The following is a 20,741-nucleotide window of genomic DNA, read 5'->3' on the forward strand; positions in this document are numbered from 1 at the left end:
AAGGCAGAACATTAGTTTCTCCACTGCTTTGCTACCTAGAAAATATGTTCTGGAGAAGAATTCTGCAGCTGCAAAGCGATGGTTGGAATAGCATAATAGGTCTTTTTAATCTCTAGTTTATACTGCTGCCTGCAGTTTAGGTTACAGGAGGAGCAGGTATATTACATCTATTTTGCCCAAGCTATTTTTTTTCATATCCTCTCTGACAAATTAAATATTAAATTTTCAGAATCACCCAAGTGACGAAGGGCAAGATTTTTTTAAAGATATGTCAAGGTTTTTTGCGCAGCCTTCCCAGGTCTACATCATTTAGATGAAGAAATCCCATTTACAAGTGATTTAGTTATTTAAGAATGTAGTAACTCACTGAAAGTCAATGAAATTTAGAGTCATAATGCCTATTACTTTTGGATATGGAACTTAAGTTATTTCCCAAAAATAATGTTCTTCTCTTTCTGAATTGTCAAAGTCCTATCCTCTTCATATGCATTTCTTAATGGAATTCTAGAGCTTTAAATCCCATCAAAACTTCTAATCTTTTCAGGCCTGTATTTCTCAAAGTTGCTGTAAGCTGGTCTCCCTTTGAAGTAAAAAAATCTCATTAAAAGACTGAAGATCCCCACTAAGAGAATGTTGGATTCTTGGCTGCATTGTGGGTTACATATCTTCTTTTTATAGTTCATCAATACGAGAATGCTAATAGTACCTATTACAATTCACTTTCAACACTCCCCATGACAAAAAAGCAATCAGACGTGCAGGCTATGTGTATGGTGCCTCCGCGGGCAGCCCTGCCTGATTGCTTTCACGCCGCTGCCTATCAGGGACGGCAAGCGCACACAACAGGTGGGAGTTTCTCATAAATGCTGTCGTTTTTGCACATGTGTATACTGTACACATGTATGCAAAATCGTAATTAAGACTATTGATAACGCTACTTCAAGGATAGCTAGCAGCAAATCTCCTCATCAGCATTCCTCTTCTGCCACCGTCGCCCCGTTGTCCTCTCGAATCCTTCAGCCGCGGCCGGTTATTGCACTGCCATTTGAAATGCAGTGTGCCAGAGGCAGGAGCTGCCAGAAGCCTGCCTTGTTTTTCTGGGTACCGTTTTTTCCTTTGATTCATCTTTAAGATTTTTTTTTTTTTAATATGCATAAGAGTAAGGTCCTGTACAAATTTCTCAGGAGATCAATTTGCAAGGCTCTTTAGTAGAAAGACCTATTCTCTAGTGTGTATATTGGTTTGATATGGAAATCCATAAGCCTGCCCTAGATCCACCCACATCTTATACACTGGTGTGCTCCGGGTTTTCTTTGTGAATTCAAGAGTAGAATCCGTATCATTCCTCTTTTTCAAAAAAATACTTATTTTTGATTTCTGTGTATAAACTGGTTCTTGAGGATCAGAGTCTATTCTGGGTGCAAGTACAAGAATCTGTAAATCTCTTAGATAAAAAGCCTCCTGTGGCTGATGGCAGACAGCATTAGTAGAAAGTTGTAAAAGTCTACAAATCCATGTGCTAATTAGAGCTTTGCATATCCCTGCTTTCCCTGTTATACCAAATGGAAAATAAAATACAAATGGAAAAAAAAAAGTTTAGTATTCAAATGAAATACCAACATTTCCCTGAACAAAATATTTTTAAAAATATTATTTTCCTTTGGTTGTTACGGATTTTTGTGAAGAAGTTTGGTTTCATGGAAACAGTCTTTTCATACAAAATCATTTTTTGAAAATTAGTTTATAACACTCTAAATAACCAGAGATGCCTGTGCTGAGTGCACACGGCCCCTCTTAGATTTTTAATTCCGACTCTAGAATCTATCCAAACTTTTGCATTTGCATGATTTCCAGCTGTAGCTGTCCTGCTTTGGCTGACAGTTCTTCTCCAGACCAAGACCGTGTGTGTGAGATGAGCTGGCTTACAAAAATCTTCATTTAAATGTTCTCTCTCTTCTTTTTTTACCTGGCGTCCTAAGGAAGGTGTATGTAGTGGCATGGTCCTTGTGCGTCTGCCTGTCTCTCTCTGTTCCTGTCCTCTTCTTCCTACTAACTGTAGATCCCACCACCTAATTTCAGCCCCAGTGGAGAAGTAGAGTAGAAAACTCTCAGATCCCAGGTATTTTACAAAAATAGAGGATTGGGTAAAATGCCATGTCTGCATGACCTGCATCCTCAGCTCATATTTTTAGGCCCCAGAAGTCCACAAGTGCTCTTTTAAGTGACTTAGGCATGGGAAGAAGCTGCAATAGGAGCTTGAAATGAACCAAAAGATGCAAACCTGCAGGAAACCAAGTTTTGCTAGCCACACTCCTCATGGAACTACTTGTTCTGGTCTTTTGTAAACAAATAGCATTTTTTTTGGAAGAGATGGCCTGTGTTTCCAGAAACCTCTCATAGCAACTACGTTCAAGAAAATAATTTCCCAATCTAAAACTTAATGACCCACAGTGGGAGTCATTTATGTTGCTGCTGTTGCCCAGAGTCTTTCCACACTGAAAATAATATATATCCCACATAATGAACAATGAAAATAATGAATATTAATGAAAATATAAATATATAGTTAGGCAACAGACCACAGCAATATTCTGATCCACTGGGCAAAAATGATGCAGTATATAGCCAGGAGGCTTGCAGAGCATGTGCTGTGTGTTACGAATTCCCATGGTTACCATAACTCCATATGTAATGACTAGCCCCTGGTTCTATTTATATCAGTTATTGCAATGGGGAGGAATTAAGTATGAATTAGAAGTTAGAATTCTGACTTAATACTAAATATGCATATTTTGGTCCATTTTTTGATACTTTTTTTAATTTAAAATTTATGAGCCAAATTCAACTGTTTTGTAACTTCTTTGGAACTGATGGCATGCCAGTAGTTGAGCTGTAGTTACCCTTGAGCATATAGGAAAGGGTAAAAAAACCCTTAACCCCGTCTTATTATTCTGTAGCCATTGTTACTCTCCAAAGTTGCTGCTGTGTGCAAAATGTATCCTGCAAAGTTGATTCTTTTCTTTCTGGAGCAGATACAGAGTGTCAGGGGATTATATGTAAAATAAAAATTGCAATATAAGTGCACTGTGCCTATGATGAGTCTTTTATTTGTTGACTTATGGAGTGGTTCATGGAGTAACATGGGACTTTGTGTTTCCATCTGTTACATATTCCTCGTCAGAAGCAAGAACCTATTCTGTAAGTAACATAGTAGTAGCTTATTACTTCTTAGAATAAAATATAATATTTTCCCTTGAGCCCAGTGTAATCTGTAGTTCTAGCAAATTAGCTGGCATAAACATTTTGATTAAACTTTATGAATATATTAGTTACGGCTGGGAAGTTTCCAAAGCTTATTCAAACTACAAACTCTTCAAACTACAGTCCCTAAATCTGAATTCTTTTTTAGCAATTGTAAAAATGGCTTTCAAAGGGTAGCCTTTGCTTTCTCTAGGATGTTCGTGCAAGGAGATGGGATGGCAGGTGTGCAAAATTGTTTGCCTATTAGTTTCTGTAGGCACGTTTTCAGTAAGTCTCTAAATGACTGAAAAGTTTTCACTGTCATGTTGTCAAACATTTGCTTGAAGTCTAAAAACCTTTAATCCTGTATAAATTTTTCTGTGATCTTCTAGGTCTAGCAACATCTGCATATACTTAAGCATTTTTCAGAATAGCATCTCATTAATAGAATGCCAACACTGGAACAGGGAGTGTCTAGCTGAGGCTGTATAAACAAGTAGAGCTATTAAAACCATCAACAGTTCTAATAAAGTGCCTGGAAATATTTATAGGACTTGACCCGTATTATTTCTTTTGTTCATATTCCCATGAGGGATTGCTTATAGTGTAACAGAGGGCAGAATTTGACCATCAAAGCCTATAAAGTTGTTCAGGTATTACTGTTTTTTTTCTAAGTAACATGAACAAGTTCTTACAACAACCTTCACCCGGATTAGGTTGCGTGGTGCATCGGAGATGAGATAGAAGCAAATGCAATAGAGGCTCTGAATTCTAAAATCACTGGGTGTATGACCCCAAAAAGAAAGGCATATCTTCTCTATCAGCTGTCCGTGCCTCTGCCAAACAACCCAAGACGTCTCCCCTACGTGCGGCTTTGCTCATGCATTCATGCACGCACGCATTCATTACGAGTGACCTGCCCTAGGAAGGTCCATTAAGTGGAACTCATTTCAAGCACAGATGGTCCTGAATAGCTTAATGTCTGCCTGGTGGCCAGAATAAGTGAATTCTTGATGGCCTTAGACTTCTGATCACATACATGCAGCCAAGGAGGAAATGAAAACATGTTTATCATTTTGATAAACAACCTCTCTCATTGCTGCAGGATGCTCTATGTAACTCAGCGGAGTCAAATACTATTAAATTGTCATCACTGTCAAAAGAGAACGTATAAGTTTTGCTACCTGAGTCATAGTTAATGACTTCCACAATATATAACACAAATCAGTACTGCTGTTTGCCTTTTTTTTTTTTTATGTTTGTTTACTGATAAGTTCAGGCTCTGCTAGAATACAGAGGCAAGTTATAATTTTGAAGTGCAAAATACACTTTTATTATTACCTCTCAGCTAGAGATATAAAAAATAGAGATGACTAGAAGATGGCTTTTTGGCTTCTGCCAGGCATGTACTCAGACCCTATGGCCGATTAGATATTTTAAATCACAGCCACCCACAGTAGGTTCATACTTACGAGAAAATATTTCACTCTGTAGTATGTAAACACAAGGTGGCTTTATAACAGGCATAAAACTGAACATGCTTTCAGGAGTTTGGTATTCTCCAATTAGAATTATAATGTTTGCAGAAGGTAACAAATGTTTTTTTCTCCATATTTTACAGCAAGAAGCATGGATAATTTCTACACTTTAATATTTTAAGCCTATGCAGAACAAAGACTTCTGGAAAGTTAGAAAATGTGAGGAGAATCCTAAAGTAATAGATGACATCTTTGATAATGCTGAATCCTTCTTGGAAGCCAATTTTGTCCCTCTTGCTTTGGTAGACAGTGAATTTCCCTCATGCAAAGTTCTGGACATCCTGTGAACTGAGCACTGAGAAAGGGTTGGCCTTTCTTGCTGTCAAATCCTGGTAATGTTTGGTGTGAAAATGAGATAAGCCATGTTAGGACATTTTCATTCACCTCTGAAGCATCTTGAAGCCTGAGCAAAAACATTGCCAATTTTCAGGTTCCTATTCCTTTTCTAATCTTTCTCTGATTTTTTTTTTTTTTTTGGATGGAAATTATAAAAGCTGAGCTATTTTTCTTGCCAGGCACCTGAAGTTGCCACTTCATGAGGCTTAACTGTCAACAAAACATTCAGAAGAGTCTCTACTTGGAGGATTTTAGGGCCCTTTCCCCTCCTTTTAAAATCGAGTGACAAATCCTCTATTGACTTCAATGAGTTGGATGAGGCTGTTATTGTGGAAACAAAGCCAAGAAGCTACATTGGCTCAGCAGATCATAAACTGTTCAGAAAAAGCCTTTCCTGTTGTTTGTGACAATGATTTAAACTTTTGCTGCACTCACAGCCTATCAGGTCAATAATCCACATTTTTATACAAGTCCCTAAATATGCATTTATGAGAGACAGGAATGGCTCCCGAGGAGCTGCTACAGTCTGAAGTCAATAATCCATGTTTTTTAAAAGTCCATAAACTTGAAAGGAGATTTATACTACATGTATATTTTGATCTACCATCCATGATATACTCTACAAAATGTCTTATAGTATTGCTTTCTCTCTTTTTTAAAAGAATTTAAAGAATAAATTATTATATCTATGAAATACAATTTTTATATGCATTATGAGAATTCAGCCTATCCCAAACTTCTGTGACTTGTCAGATATTTGCTGATGACAACTGATAGGGCAATGACCAATTATGTTACCTGGCATCTGTTCTCACTTCCATAAGGATAATGGTAACTAACAGGGGAGATATTCCAAATCTCAAATGCTGCCTTGAAGCCTGAAATCCATATTTATCTGGCAGGATTGGAGATGTCTTTTTTTGGCAGGACACCAGTGTTGTTTGAATGGAATTTACTTCTCAGGCCAGTAAATCTTTAGTAAGCAATTTCAAGCTCTAGGCAGGTAAACAGATTGGACAGATTATCCAAATATAATGCTTCCTGTGAACAATTCCTTTCTTATTTTTCTTTTAACTAAAAGTTGATATATACAATTTCAACACCAAAATAGCAAATGGCATCAAGAAAGAACAAATGTCATAGTATACCTGCACTGCACAAACAACAGTCTTCACGCTCTGCAGCGCAGGAGCCCAAAATTAAACTGTGCGCCGTTAAAGCCTGTGAAAGTCTATGTAGTAGTTTTATTAACAGTTCACCTCTTGGCAATGTGTAAGGTTGCTACTTCTGTGTTACGTCTCCCATGGACTAGTTTCAGTGGAGTTAATCACTGATGTTTAACCTGAGAAGCTAGGGCAACTGGACAAATGGAGTAAGGGGAAAATATTTCTGTTTTCTTTTTCTGAACAAAATTTTTTCCAGCTATGGTTCTGCTTATACCTTCATCTGAGAAACAGAAACTGAGGAGAAATCATCATAATGCATTGATAGATTTATCATCATAGATTTAGATATTAGCAATAGCAGCATTTGAATATATTGATATATCTTCAGATTCTAGGCAATTTGGGGGAAATACAGAAAGAAAGAAAGCTTAACTATATACAGTGATACTTTCCAACATTAAGGCATGGCAACACTTTCTAAAGCTTCATACCAAATCTCCCTGCTATGGTTCTGTAAAATCATCCTTCTCATCATTGAGGATTATTTTACCGTTACAGAGAACTCGCTTTCAAAACTGAGGCCAGCAAGGCCATGAGCTCTCCTCAGATGCATAGTGGGATAAGTATTAAAATGAGCTACCAGTATATCTGTCTTATTCCCAGCTCAGGATTGCCAGCACTTTAACACTTCACTAAATCTTCCCAAAATCTAGAAGAATCACTGAGAAAACTCACTGGTTCTGGAGAAGTCCTCAAATGCTAGTATTAGAGCATTTCTTGAAACCCTCCACCCTCCCCCCCAAATAATGAAAGTTTGAAGTGAATTTAAAAAATCAGAGAATGAAAAGGTATTTAATGTATGGATCTGAACGTGTTAAATTTTTTCAATGGAAACTGAAGACTGATTCATGTTCCTCTTCCCTCCCTTTTTGCCTCCTTTATACAGCTGAAACTGAGATATAAATCAAGCCTCATCTTCAACATATTTGTGGTATATGTTTATGTAAATAATGTAATCAAAAGTGTGCTTTTTCAGTGAGTACTTTTTTCCTTAGTCTCACTGTGTCCATTTGTATTTGGGTACCACTGTCTATTCCATTTTGCATGTGGCTTTCCAAAAGTCTAGCATGTGAACGCACAGTTGATAAAGTATATACCAGCAAAGTCTACTGCATATGATGCAATCTCATAATGGTTAATTGGATTACTGTGTTTTAATGGAAAAACCTGAACAGGGTCTCTAACATTCAGAAGTTTCTCGGTGTGAGATGGGTTTTTTCTTCTGTGTCAGCATTGAGAAGGGTCCTTTCATTATTGTTGTTATTATTATTATTTGCATTACAGTTATAGTCTATGCAGATAAAAGAAGTCCTTGTTAACATACTTAACTATCTAGTGGTACCCAAAGGGTTTTTTCATTGCTTTTTTAGTTTCAGTATGTTTTGCCACTCCGAAACAACTATGCACTTTGAGTTAAATTTCTTATTGCTGTAGAAACTTGAGCTTCCACATAACAATTAAAGGTGTTATAAAGCTCATCAAGCACAACCCATTATTTTGAAAAGATATTCAAATGGGCAAGACTAGCTCATGTGGTTATTAGTACTCATACAAGAAATTAATAGGGAAAATGAAACATTTAACTTATTCACAGATATTTACCACACAGTATATATAGTCTAAAATTAGAAATACTTATTACTACATACATTATCTTTATTGTTGAGTTTGCAGTCGATAAAATCACAAATTTCTTTTCTCCTAGGGCATGGACCATAAGATGAATCAAACCACTGAGAATCTTTTCATTGCTTTTAATATGATTTGGGTGGGGAATTACTTAATAGAAGAATATAAGCATCTGGGGTCTGATTCTTAACTGAGTTGATTGTCCCAATTCCTCTTACTCCACAAGACACTTAAAAGATCTTTTGCCGGATGATGGCTTTCTGAACTGTTGGGATCTCTCTACTGTGGCACCTAGTGGCTTTCAAAAGATCTGCGTCAGCAGGCCAAATACACGTAATACATGAAGCAGCACTTCTGTCGAGAAGAGTTAAACGTTAGCTGCAGAGCATGTCTTTTCCCAAGCTTGCAAGCTCATCAATGCTTAGCCCCATGACCATGCAACCTAAGGTCATTTACTTTAATGGACATTCACTAGCTTTGATTAACTGACTCGCCCTGGAAGGCCAGTGGTTTGACAATTTAATGCTGTAAAACATTTCCATGCTTTGCGGGGTCCCTCTGCATTGGGAGTTATTGTGCCATTGAATGCTGTGGGTACACTTCATGGCACAACACCATTCTTAGTTCATGACAGTGCCTTGATCTCCTCACAGAAAGTAGCTTTCTTCTGGCCCTGAAAGTCGAGAGAGAGAAAGCAGTGTCGGCTAAGACCATTATGGCTTTACCGTACACAGTAGTGCATTTTACTGTACGGACGAGTCGAATCACAGCGCCTATTCAACCTTGTAGGCAAATGAGAAAGGAGGAGGAAGGCATGTTCCTCACCTTCACAGTGTCCTAGGTCCTGCTCAGGTTGCGAGGCCCTCTCAGAAGAGGAAAAGCCTGCGTTACCACAACTCCTTCTACCTCAAAGAGCTGGCCAGGAGGAAGAGGTTAGTCCCATCCAGAGCTGCCTGAGTAGACTACAGGGAGTAAGCTTCTCCAAAAAAAGGATGCAAAAAATTATGCTTCTTCCCAAAGCCAGGGAGAGCAGGGAAATGGTCATGTCTCTGACCCAATCTTTGGACTGCACCTAGAGAGGTCATCTAGGCAACCTCCCTCTCCTCAACCAGAAGCAACTATACCTTGACCTGGCAGCTGTTACTTTTGCCTTCCTTAACACCATCCAGTCAAGGGAGGTTCCTTCTGCCCATCTGTACCAGTGCTTTACTACAGAAATATCGTGTTTGTAGAATCACCAGGTAACAGGATTCGATCCTGAGCTGGGAGATCCCCCTGAATTCCTAGACCTCCTCCGAAATCACTTGTTCACAGCCAGCTGTGGGTTAGTATCTTCACACTGCTTAATCTCCTACCTGAGTGCAAGGTTGCTGTAGCATTCAGGAGCTCTCAAAGTTGTTTCAAAAGGAAGAGTGAAATCCAAAGATAGAAATAATACTCTTATGGCTATAGTAAAAGCAAGGTGCAGTTAGCATTTCATAGTAGAATAAAAGTAATGTTGCTTTTCTAGCAAACCTAGCAAACCTTTTTACACACCTTGTTCTTCAGTATACTGTGCATAATGTTTTGTACTAAGTTTAAACAAACCCTGCCAAATTTATGCGACAGTTTCATAAAGTAGCCAAATATCTGTGGGGAACAGACTGGCACTATTAAATGCTTGGTGATTATGAGCTAAATACAGTTTGAACTCAGGAATCGAGAAATTACCGGGCAGTGCATTAGCCCACTGTGGTATCTAAGCTCTTTGCACTGCACTGCTAAGGTGAACGGGAATAATGCACTTGATACTTCATTTCAATGCATAGCATATGCCACAAACACCAAGCATTCGTAAACCCGAAGCCACCATCTATCTGTCCATCACTCCTTTGTGTTCTCCACCTAATCAAACTATTGCAAATGTTCATAAAGCACAATTAGGGAAAGGACAAATTAAGCCTGGTGATCCTGCACACAATAGGAATGTTGCCTGCCTTAAAACTGCCAATTCAGTGAGTGAGGTAGCAAAGAGAAGTGTTATTGGACCATCCTGTAATTTGGGCAAGCTGACAGTCATCCCCTAAGACTTGAGCACTAGCATAGAATCAAATACTAGGGAAAAAAGCCTATTTCTAGATGGATTCCCTTAGTCTCTGTATTTGTACAAGGGCACAAGTACAACAGGGGAAGGGTCCTATGCTATTGCAAACATAAAACCAGCCAACGGTTATTGCAGATTTACTGTAGCGTGTTATCTACATTTCTTCAGGCCCAGACGGTGACAGTGTTTTTAGGCCAAAATGACCTACTAATGACAGAGAAGCTTCTAATATAAGACAGACAAACACTATATCTACTCTAGAGGGACATTTATATGCATTTCCTATTAAAACTGAAGTATAGCAGCACCTGCCTTAGACAGGATCACACATAATGGGAGAAATAATGTTGTCATCCTGCCTATGGAGAAGCCGTGCAGAGATGCAAACAGTAGCATGCCTGGGTGCTTGGATTAGCCAGTGCTGCTCTTCCTAATCAGACTGTCAATATTCTCTCTCTTTTTTTTTTTTTTTTTTCGCCAGAAGGAGGAACGTGTGAAGTTATAGCAGCACACAGATGCTGTAATAAGAATCGAATTGAGGAAAGATCACAAACAGTAAAATGCTCCTGTCTACCCGGGAAAGTGGCTGGGACTACAAGAAACAGACCTTCCTGTGTTGATGGCAAGTAGCTCCTCCCGTATATGTGTCTCTGTATGTGTACCATCTGGTAAATATCTTAAAGTCTACACATTATACATGGGAAGCTTGTTTGTGTTCTGTTTAACGAAACAGGAAAACTATAAGCATAAGCATACACTTACGTTACCTTCCCTGCTACTTCGGTGCATGATTCTACACACATGGGTCACGTTAAGAAAGATGTACACACAAAAACGCTGGCATAGCATTCAGTACAGCCACTCAGATAAGTAAAACAAATTTTGTGGCAGCATCAAGCCCTTAATAAATAAGGACATCACTTCATAGAGGCTCCTCCCAGTGTCACATTAATTTCAATTCATAAATATTTCAAAGGACAACAAACATTTGTTTTGATTTAACTAGCCATTTGGAACACCAGTGGCAAAATAAGTAAATAAATAAATAAATAGATCCTGTGGTCTTGTTCTGTAACAAGCCTCATGGAAAGCTAGGAAAAATCTCCATCTTTTGAAATCTTTGGTGCTGAATCTTGTCAGTCGGGGGGGGGGGGTTGCCAATGCGAAAACATCAAGTGATTCACGTCTGGGTTTCATGCCAGCTGCACCCCTGAGATTCTAGCTCAATGGGATCTCTTCCTGTCTGGGCTTCCCCTGCTACCGCCTGCAGCAATCAGAGAGATGCACCACGGCTTGGAAGTGCTTAGTCAAATGTAAATCATATAAGGAGATCTGGAGTAAGTGGTGCTAATCCCATCGGTTACCCTTCCCAAACAAATCGCTCAGTGTCGCATAATCAGTAGGCCCTTTGTGCACTGCCTTTGTCAAACAGAATATTTTATGGATGTTCCTAACTCTTCTTCATGGTAAATATCTGATGCTGTTGATTTTCCTGCCGCGCAGTCTGAAGGCCCTTCAGCTAGGATCGAGGTGGACACCACCCTGTGCTCTCAGCGTCCTTCCAGTGGCTGGACCTTGAGGGGGTAGCCGCATAGCCGCAGATTTCGGAAGCACCCAGCGTTTCCTCTTTGGGTCTGTAGTCTGGCATCCAGCTTCCACCCAAATCTGGATGAGAGGGGGGAGCTGTGCAAGCAAACACTGGAAAAACCTGTTTCTTCTCACTGCCATCCTCAATCACATTCTCCAAAAGCACTAGCAAGGGAGCAGTGGCTGCTTCAGTTGTGACCCAACCTTAGATGGGAGAACCTGTGGGTGTTAGAGACTAGAGGATCATGTAGCTAAGGCTCTGAGGTTTTCACGTTGAACATTAAATAGATGGGAGATTGGGGATGCCTTGGTCTGATGAGAACCTAACTTCTCTCAGCAGCTATTTATGGTGCGTATATATCTGGTTTATATATTTAAGATAGAAAGAAAATGTTTTATAATTTCAAAAATGCCTTCAAAGTTGTAAGTTTGGAGGCAGTAATTCATAGCTTGTTACACTAAAAATGCCTTTCAGCCTCTGGACTCATGTCTAAAAATGCACTGTGAATGCACCTGCAAATAATTACACTTTAATTCACATTCTGTCATTCTGTTTATTGCTTAATTTTTCTGATAAAAAGAGGCACTCTTTTTCTGTTAAGCACACTCCTAAAACCATAGGTGAGACCTGCAGCTGTTCTTAACCAAAGTTCAGCTGTACAAGCCTTGAAGAATTTGATGTTCTTCAGCAGATCATGAAAAACGGAGCCACTAGTGAGAGCAGAGGGACACCATTAATTCAGATTTCATAATTCTGCTCAGAGAACAGGAGCTCAAAGAATGCTGCGTTAAGAAAAAAGTCGGGTGCAGGTGTGGACTGGAGCTTAATTGCTCTGTCAGGATTACAATAAAAAGAAACGTTATCGTCTGGAATTTTGAAAGGAGTAAGGATAAAACAATGGCGAATATGAAAGTGCAAAGCTACTCCCATTGAAGTCACTGGTAAGACTCCTAGTGACTTCAAAGCCAGCAAGCATGAACTACAAAGGAACGTCTTCCCCTTTCAAGTTTAGTTGTTGTAGTCAGACCATCGCTTCTTTTGAGGATGGCTGGTGAATGGTTCAAAAGCCCAATAGGCTGCTTGTAAAAATTAATAGAAGGGGCATTTTCCTTGGCCTCTGTTTTATCCCCATACTTTGCTTTGGGACTTTTGACATACTGATCCATTTTAAGTCGAAACCTTGGCCTATTTAGTATTTCTGCCCTTGCTAAGGCAAAACTCCCCAAAATTCCAATGACTGGGAGTCCCAGTGACATCAGTAAGAGTTTAATTCACATAAGGGTTTGGGATTTGCTGTTTCTTTTGTAGATGAGGACATTTCAAAAGGTCATGTAAAACTTTTTACCTCCTTTGCCTACCCTGCTGAAAGGATTAAGACCTTTTTAATTTCATACTGGGTTTTATACTGTATATGATTTCAAGCCATAATCTGCCATTAAGAAAGCTTGTTTGGATCCATTACTTTAAAAACATACTGTGGATGTTCATGCACAACCATATACTCATAGCTAACCGACCCACCCAGCTTTTGAGAGGTGACAAGGACTGGGGGATCCCCTGTTGGCAGTTTGACTTGCATCCATGGTTGATTTTTGCCTGAAGCCATCTCCACCTGATGGCTGTTTAGCTATGTGTATAAAACAAGCTGAACCTCAGTCTTGCCTTATTTATCCCATTGGCCAAACTGTGCCTTAATGGGATCAGAATCAAGCTTTTGGTGGTTCTCAGTCCAATTGCATCAGAAAGCACCTCAGCAAAGCTGATGCTTTGACAGTTTGAGTTCGTGTTGCAGACGAGCGATTGCATTCCCCTCCACTCCTACCAGCCATTGCTCCAGGACACAACTGGGCTGTGTAGGTGGGACTGTGTGGAGAGCTTGCTTTGTTTGACAGAAAATACAATCATAAGTAGGGGTCATCTTAACCTTTTTAATAAGTTTGGGGGGGGGGTAAATAAATGGTTCTTTTGTCATCTCATTGTGAGATCTCCTTGTGGGTAACACGCCATTGTAGTACATAGGACTCATGTGTGCAGTCCTCCTCCTGAACGAGTTGAAATTCAGGATGAATGTATGTTATTTGTACTGTGCAGGGCAGGAAGCTGTCATGCATTCCCAAGCCTCATCTCCTGCCAAGTCCAACAAAAACTCTTTCTTTGAGGCCTCATCTTAAAAAGTATAGTGAGGCCAGACTGGCAGCCTCTGAAGTTATAAATTATTCCTTGCTGCTCATTCAGTAGACGTTGTCCTAAAACCTGCCTCCATCACCAATGAATTATGTAGTAGCAACAGCGAGAACAAAGCAAAAGCCAAATCTTGTCATGAAACAGAGAAGGCAGTCTCTTGCCTCCTCTGTTGCACATTTGCTTTCATGATTCCCTTCACCTCTTCAGGGTCCCTTTTTTTTTTGAAAGATTGTTTTGACTGCTCCCCTTCTCTCTGTACAATTTATCTTGGGTGTCACTTGGCAGTAGCTCATACCATGGGCATTAGTCTGTTCAACTCTCTGTCATGTCTGTTATTATTTTCTCCATTTGCCCAACTACCTCTCTAGAGCAAGTCCCAAAAAGATTTACTTGGTCTGTGTTGCAGCAACTTGAGAGCGTCCCTTATTCTGGAAAAGCAGCACCAGGCATGTCCAGAGACCCCCGTGCCCTCTGCCTCCAGAACACATAGGATCTTCTGAATTCACATCCTCCCTATGTTTACACGCAGCTTGTCTTCCTCAGTTCAGAAACTCATGAATTTTCTTCCTCCTGCAATAGGCTCCATGGGCTTATTAGGGCACCAAGATATTGGCACAAATGCATGGAGTATGTCCCCTTGCTAGCTGCCACATGGCTAGGGCAATTGCTCCTTTGATCTGAGGTTTTATTCCTTTGTGCCACTGTTAACTGATTTCTTTTCTTGGTACTGTGGTTGTCTAAGTGAGATGTTGCCTGTAATGTCCTCTGCTGCTTTGTAGCAATTGCTCCTTCATTGCTCCTGGTGCAGTTAGTGGGCATATGAATCTTGCCCTTAGAAGAGTCAAGCCCACGTCCTTGGGAAACTTCTGTTTACCTCTGTGAATATAGATCAGTCAGGGGCTCCAAATTTTAATTTTTTTCCTTAATAAATAAATCTTCTATTATTCCATGCAAAACTAAAAGAATCTGTTAAAAGAAAAAAATATGAATGTTTGAGTAGACACGGGAGTCACCACTTCTTCTACGCTCTAGTTGAAATAAGATGCAAATTCTCCTATTTGGAAATTTCCCAGCCCCCTTCCGGATACGCACTACGGGTTTCTGTTATGCTTTGCAGTTGCCGGACATGTTCCTTCCGGGACATCGGTAAACTGGACCGGTTAGGAATAGCAAGTGTGGAGGAGGTGGGATGGGGGCCAAGTGTGCCCATGGGGTTACTGAGTAAATATTAACGGAAGGAGCTCTGGTAATAGTCTCTCAGCTCTAATACTTCCTATGGTTGCTATAGAAATGAAATAAGAATAACAGATATTTGTAATTTTCATACTGTCATTTTTATACTGTGAATAATGTGCATGGTACTGTATCAGTTACAGTGGTACTGAACTGTTCTGTACAGTCAATAGCTGGTTATGTCTCCGTATCCTTCAAGGCCTTCAATAATACATAATTTGTTCATCTGTATGGAAGTTTACTGTGTTATGGTTAATGATGCTCTCAGATGCACTTTTCTGTTGTGCTTGCATTTTTGTTCCTTTCTCTTCAATCTTCCAGTCTTTTTTGAACTCTTCCAGAAGCATTCTTAATATATCTTATGTAATTGAATGTGGTATTTTTGTATCACAGAGTACAAAATAAGTGAAAGGCGTGTGTGCAGGGGCTGTGTTTGGCTATTGACACCAGTGGAAAAGGGACTTTCATACAGGAACTTACAAACCTGCAGATGCGTTCAGAAAAGAAAGTGTTTTAACATTGGCCAAATCCAACCAGAAAGAAAGGTATTATTAAAACTTTTCCCGGTTGATGTGCAGTATCTCTCCCCCTAAATTATTCCCATAAAGAAGGTCTCTGCAGAGGGCTGAGACCATCCGATTCCCTGGTGTCTGCAGTACAGGGCTCCAACCGTTAGCTCTCAGGCAGCAGGGCTAGTGTTGTCACTCTCCCATGTTCTGTTGTTGGCCTGTTTTATACCAGCCATGCATCAGCGGAAAGGCAAATCACTTGCTGATACAGAACAGTAAAATGAAATGAATCCAATATTTCTCGTTCTCCCAGACTGGCTTTGGATCACATCAAGCTTCAACTCATTCCATAATATTTGAAATATTCACATGCATGTGCGGACTTCAGATTTCTGTTGGTTTGAGGATTATCCATCACTAGCCATCGTGTGACCCTGTGAATTTACACAAGGCTTTGCCAGCGTAGCACTAACAGACTAAACACGAGCCGTAATGACTCTTGGGAGTGCTGTGACTTTTAATGCCTCTCTGGGACGGCACCTCACAGTTCCCCACACGTCCTTGCTTTCCTGCATCTGGTAGTGGGACCAGAAAGACAACAGCGTTCCTTAGCGCATGTTCCCTTTCACAGAATCACAGAATGGTTGAGGTGGGAAAGGACCTCTGGAGATCATCTAAATCCAACCCCCTGCTCAAGCAGGGTCACCTAGAGCACATTGCACAGGGTTGCGTCCAGGCGGGTTTGGACTGTTTCCAGGGAAGGAGACTCCACAACCTCTCTGGGCAACCTGTTCCACCTTCACAGGAAAGAAGTTTCTCCTCATATTCAGATGGAACTTGCTGTGTTTCAGTTTGTGCCCGTTGCCTTATGTCCTGTCACTGGGCACCACTGAGAAGAGTCTGGTCCCATCCTCTTGACACCCTTCCTTTAGATATTTGTACACATTGACAAGATCCCCCCTCAGTCTTCTCTTCTCCAGGCTAAACAGGCCCAGCTCTCTCAGCCTTTCCTCATAGGGGAGATGCTCCAGTCCCCTAATCATCTTCGTAGCCCTTCGCTGGACTCGCTCCAGTAGTTCCATGTCTCTCTTGTACTGGGGAGCCCAGAATTGGACACAGTGATTTGCAGGCGATTGCCCTCCTCTCCTCACCCATGACCCTGCAAATGGAAAGGTCCTGCTTGGCGTGTCCCTCCTCGGGGAGACCGTAAGAGCAGCCACGCTGTTGACAGGAGCTAATTGATTTTATTTTTAAATTATAGATAGGATGCCTGCTGCAGAGTGAGCAGTCATAATTAAAGGGTGCTGTGCTCCTGCCATACCTAGCAGCACAGCGTGTCCCCTGCCGCGGGGTCGGTGCCTGTGCTGGCTTCGGTCCCCGCGGCCCCCTGCGGTCAGCCACACTCTCCCTGCTCCCACCAGCCAAGGGGTGGGCACGGGAATACAGACACGTACCAGCTCTCCCAAACGCGTGCAAACTTCAAGCCCTGCTGAGTCAACTCAAAGACTCCCACTGACTTTGGGTCAGGTCCTTAGTAAAGACTTTGTTAGATGTAATCCTGTATCTATCAGCACTTACATCAAGTGAAAACGGTTCACAGTCACAAAGCCAATAGTTTTCTATTTATCTAATGTGTACTTTAGGTGATATCACCAGAAAGCTTTTTTCCCCAATCTCTAAAAATACTTTCAATCAATTCTTATTTCTTGAAGAAACGGGGAAAAAAATGTTTTTTAAAATCCAAGGAGTCAGCTTCTCATCCCTCTAGCTGTGCTTCGGCCTAGATAAGAAGAGATCGCAGGGTCCCGTATTATTAATGCACTGTCTGTATGAATAACGAGCAGGCTTGGTGAATTATTTCACAGTCCTGGGAAAATCTATAGCCTGTCCTTCTACAGCACCACTGGAACCAAGCAGGAAACTTGTGTTTTTTTGATTTGGTGAATTCAGATGACTTCATTTGTAAAGAGGAAAAAAATGTATCCTGTTCCCCACTGACACCCATTTAGCAAGCTCAAAAAAATTCACAGCATATCATATGCACTTTTAAAAAAGGGAGGAGAAGCCTAACTGTATACTGGAATATTTTAAGGCTATGTATTTGTCTGGAAACACTTCTTCTTGAAATGCCCTTGCAGCCACTCTGAAATTGCAGCCAGATCCTGAGAGGTGCCGACTTCAGTGGGAGCAAAGCAAACCTGGCAGCGACGACGCAGAGTAATTAGCTCATTTGCCAAGGCACGGCAGCTCTCATTACCAGTTTGCCTTCTCATCTACAGGGCAGAGATGGAAAGGAGCAGAGGGGAGGTACGTGCCTGACCCCGCTGACGCTAGGTGAGCTCTTGGGCTAGAGCACAGCGCCTTTCCCTGAAGGCCAGGGAGCGACCTGGCGAGAGCAGCGCGGCCACGCTTCTCCCTGAGCATCTGCTGTGTGTACACCTGTGCGCGCATCATATATGCATCCGTGTGCATGTGTCGGACATACATCTGGGTGCACGTTGGACACATGCCTGGGCTCCCGCGTCACCCTGCCCATGTGCGGCACATCAGAAGCACCAAATGCTCTTCAGATGCCTATAGATGCATTTCCAGTGATCAAGGTACACCGTGGGAGGGTATCCAAGGGTCGAATCTGTGGCTGAAGCAAGGGCTGGCTGAGTTATGCAGCTTTCCCATTTCTCAGGGAGGGCTGAGTTGTTTATATCGCACACAAACACAAGCCAGGCATTAGGGAGAGGCAGACAGATGATCATGTCTTTCTGGTGTGAAGATGGTGCAGCTAATGAGGTCGTCCGACTGTGGGTTTATGTGAGTACATCTTCATCTCAGCTATAATTTATCTCCCTACCTGCGTCTTACATTTCTTTCTTTTCCAATTGACATTGCGGTTTCCCGTGCAGCAAAACAACCACCCTTTTTTAATAGCAAGTCCATAGAATAACCGACTAATCCACCCCGACAAAGTGCAGAGGACTTGCTTAAATCCCAATAATTTTTTTCTGCAGGAAAATATACTTTCTTTTTCTTTTTTTTTTTTTGAGGGAAAGAAAAACATAAGTCATAGCACTATCTCCATCCGTGGGAGGGGTGGTCATTTTTCCGCCCTCCAGCCGACAGGCTTCAGTGCTGACAAAGAGGGAGGAGAGCCCTCAAAGCCAACCAAGATACACAAACAGCAGAGTTATGCTGAAATTAGAGAACTGCAGGACCACATAGCAGTGTGAAGACACAGAGGAACATATAATTATTTCACCTCCATACAGCGGAAAGTAACCTTTCTCTGCAATACTTGTCATAAGCCAGCTAGAGGCTAAATGGAAAAACAGCAGGAGTTTTCTCCCCTTATAGGTAGCATTAAGTGTTAATCACAGCCCTGGAAAGAGCCTCGTAAGGGGTTTTGGAGGCAGTGCTGTGCAGGAAAGGAGGGTCTCTGGCCATGCCAGTGTGCCAGGCACCACAGGGGAAAAACAGCACAAGCAGGGTGGAAAAAGAGAACCCAAATTAGAGAAGACGCCCTTACAGGGGCTAAGCCACACGAAGGACCATGCAAACAACACCCCCCCCGCCCGAGTTCATGTAGCATCAGGATGGGTCCTGCTGCCTGGCCAAGCCTGGAGAACGACCGAGAGAAGCATTTTTTTGCATCTTTTGAATATGCACATCTACCAGGGCCAGCCCATAGCAGGGGCAGTAGCCTCCAGTGACATAGCTGCAAATCTACAGATGGCAGATTAAAAAAAAAAAAAAAAAAAAAGCTTCAGTGGTGCTGAGGGAGGCTCCTCTCAGAACAAGCAGGCATCCAGCAATGCTGAGGGAGAGATTTCCAGATGTCAGGAACTAGATGCAAAAAAGCCTGGCCAAGAGGAGACCAAAAGCCTGGTGTTAGCAGCAGTATGTCAGATCCAAAAAGCCTTGCTTTGGGGGTAGCACAGAAGTAGCTTGCAAGACTGGGATACAGCTCTCTAGGAGGGATTTGTGTGCAAGATCTTTCATGTATTAGTATCCGTCACAGCCACCTCAAGGTGAGTGAACTTAGGCTGCGTATGAAGTCCAGCCTGTAGCCGCCCTATACAGCAGCAGCCGGACAGCTAGCGAAAGAGCTTTATTACCATCTACTAAATCCATGCGGACTAACCTCGCCAGCTGATACAGGGTGTGTGGCAGCTCAGTGACAACAGGTTTAGACCTTTGCACCGTGCCACTAAACAAACTCTGAGTTCATCTAAGTCTAGTGTGACAAAGCACGTGTCCAAGTGCATATTCAACACGCATTCGGACGGCGCTGTGACACCCCGAGCCAGGCTTTCAGCTGGTGTGAACCGGCTCGCCATGTCCAGAGAGACCTGATGATAGCTTTTGCCAAATGAGGACATGGTTTATTGAGTTTAGGAAAACAAACAGACTATTAATCCCTCTCTCACATGCTTTAGGGAATATAGGGGGCCAGTGTTAACTAACTAAGGCCGAGAAGTGCTTAGGAAAGCATTAAAGCGAGGGTAGCAGAAGCGCTATATCCCCTTACGCCAAATCTTTGCAGTAATTTAGGTGATAATCTGTCTTTGCCAGAAGGGCCATATTCCTGAAAGGATAATTCGGTATAGCCTCATGTTGTACATCTTTCCTGCACCTGAGACTGTATTTCCAGTGCACCGAGGCTGTGAACTGCTGCTTGTACGTAGGAGCAGTCCGCAGGCTTCTCCAACATCGCATAGAAAATACGTGATCAGAGTGTTACAGAGCATTAAGTCGTTTCTTTTTCACAGCTACCTTTTGTCTCTAAACAAGGAGCTAGTTCACCAGACTTGAATGCGTTGTGCAGGATGAGGATTTGAACACAAAAGAAGTGGGTGATTAAGTAAAAACGTAAGATGCTGCTACACAGCGTGCTCTCTTTCAGTTAAGAGACAAGAACCTGAAGTTATTAAGCACTACAATGTTAAGGAGACTACAACCCCGTCTTTGTGAGAAGAACACGGCACTGTTAATTCTTTTTATTGATACACTGAGCTCAAGTGAGATTCACTAATTTAGCACTGGGATTGTCTGCTGTGTTGAACTACAAGAATTAATCTGGCTTCCGCAGCTAGAGGCGGACAAGTCAACAAGTGCTTAATTGATTTCAGAGAATTGATTACCCATAAAATCGATCGCGCACACGTCCGGTTCCTCCTTTGC

The 20,741-nt window shown here is 41.6% G+C and overlaps 1 protein-coding gene across 2 annotated transcripts in view; it reads left to right on the plus strand.

Annotated features, from left to right (window-relative positions):
- Window positions 1–20,741, plus strand: part of TAFA1 (TAFA chemokine like family member 1) — a 340,874-nt gene that overhangs the window by 284,599 nt on the left and 35,534 nt on the right. For both annotated transcript variants that reach the window (XM_067303624.1, XM_067303625.1), the window contains one exon: window positions 10,534–10,674. In XM_067303624.1, the coding sequence (XP_067159725.1) occupies window positions 10,534–10,674 (141 nt within the window). The remainder of the gene's footprint in view (window positions 1–10,533; window positions 10,675–20,741) is intronic.

This window comes from Apteryx mantelli, chromosome 12 (assembly GCF_036417845.1).
Source record: "Apteryx mantelli isolate bAptMan1 chromosome 12, bAptMan1.hap1, whole genome shotgun sequence".
In the NCBI taxonomy this organism is placed as follows: Eukaryota; Metazoa; Chordata; class Aves; order Apterygiformes; family Apterygidae; genus Apteryx; species Apteryx mantelli.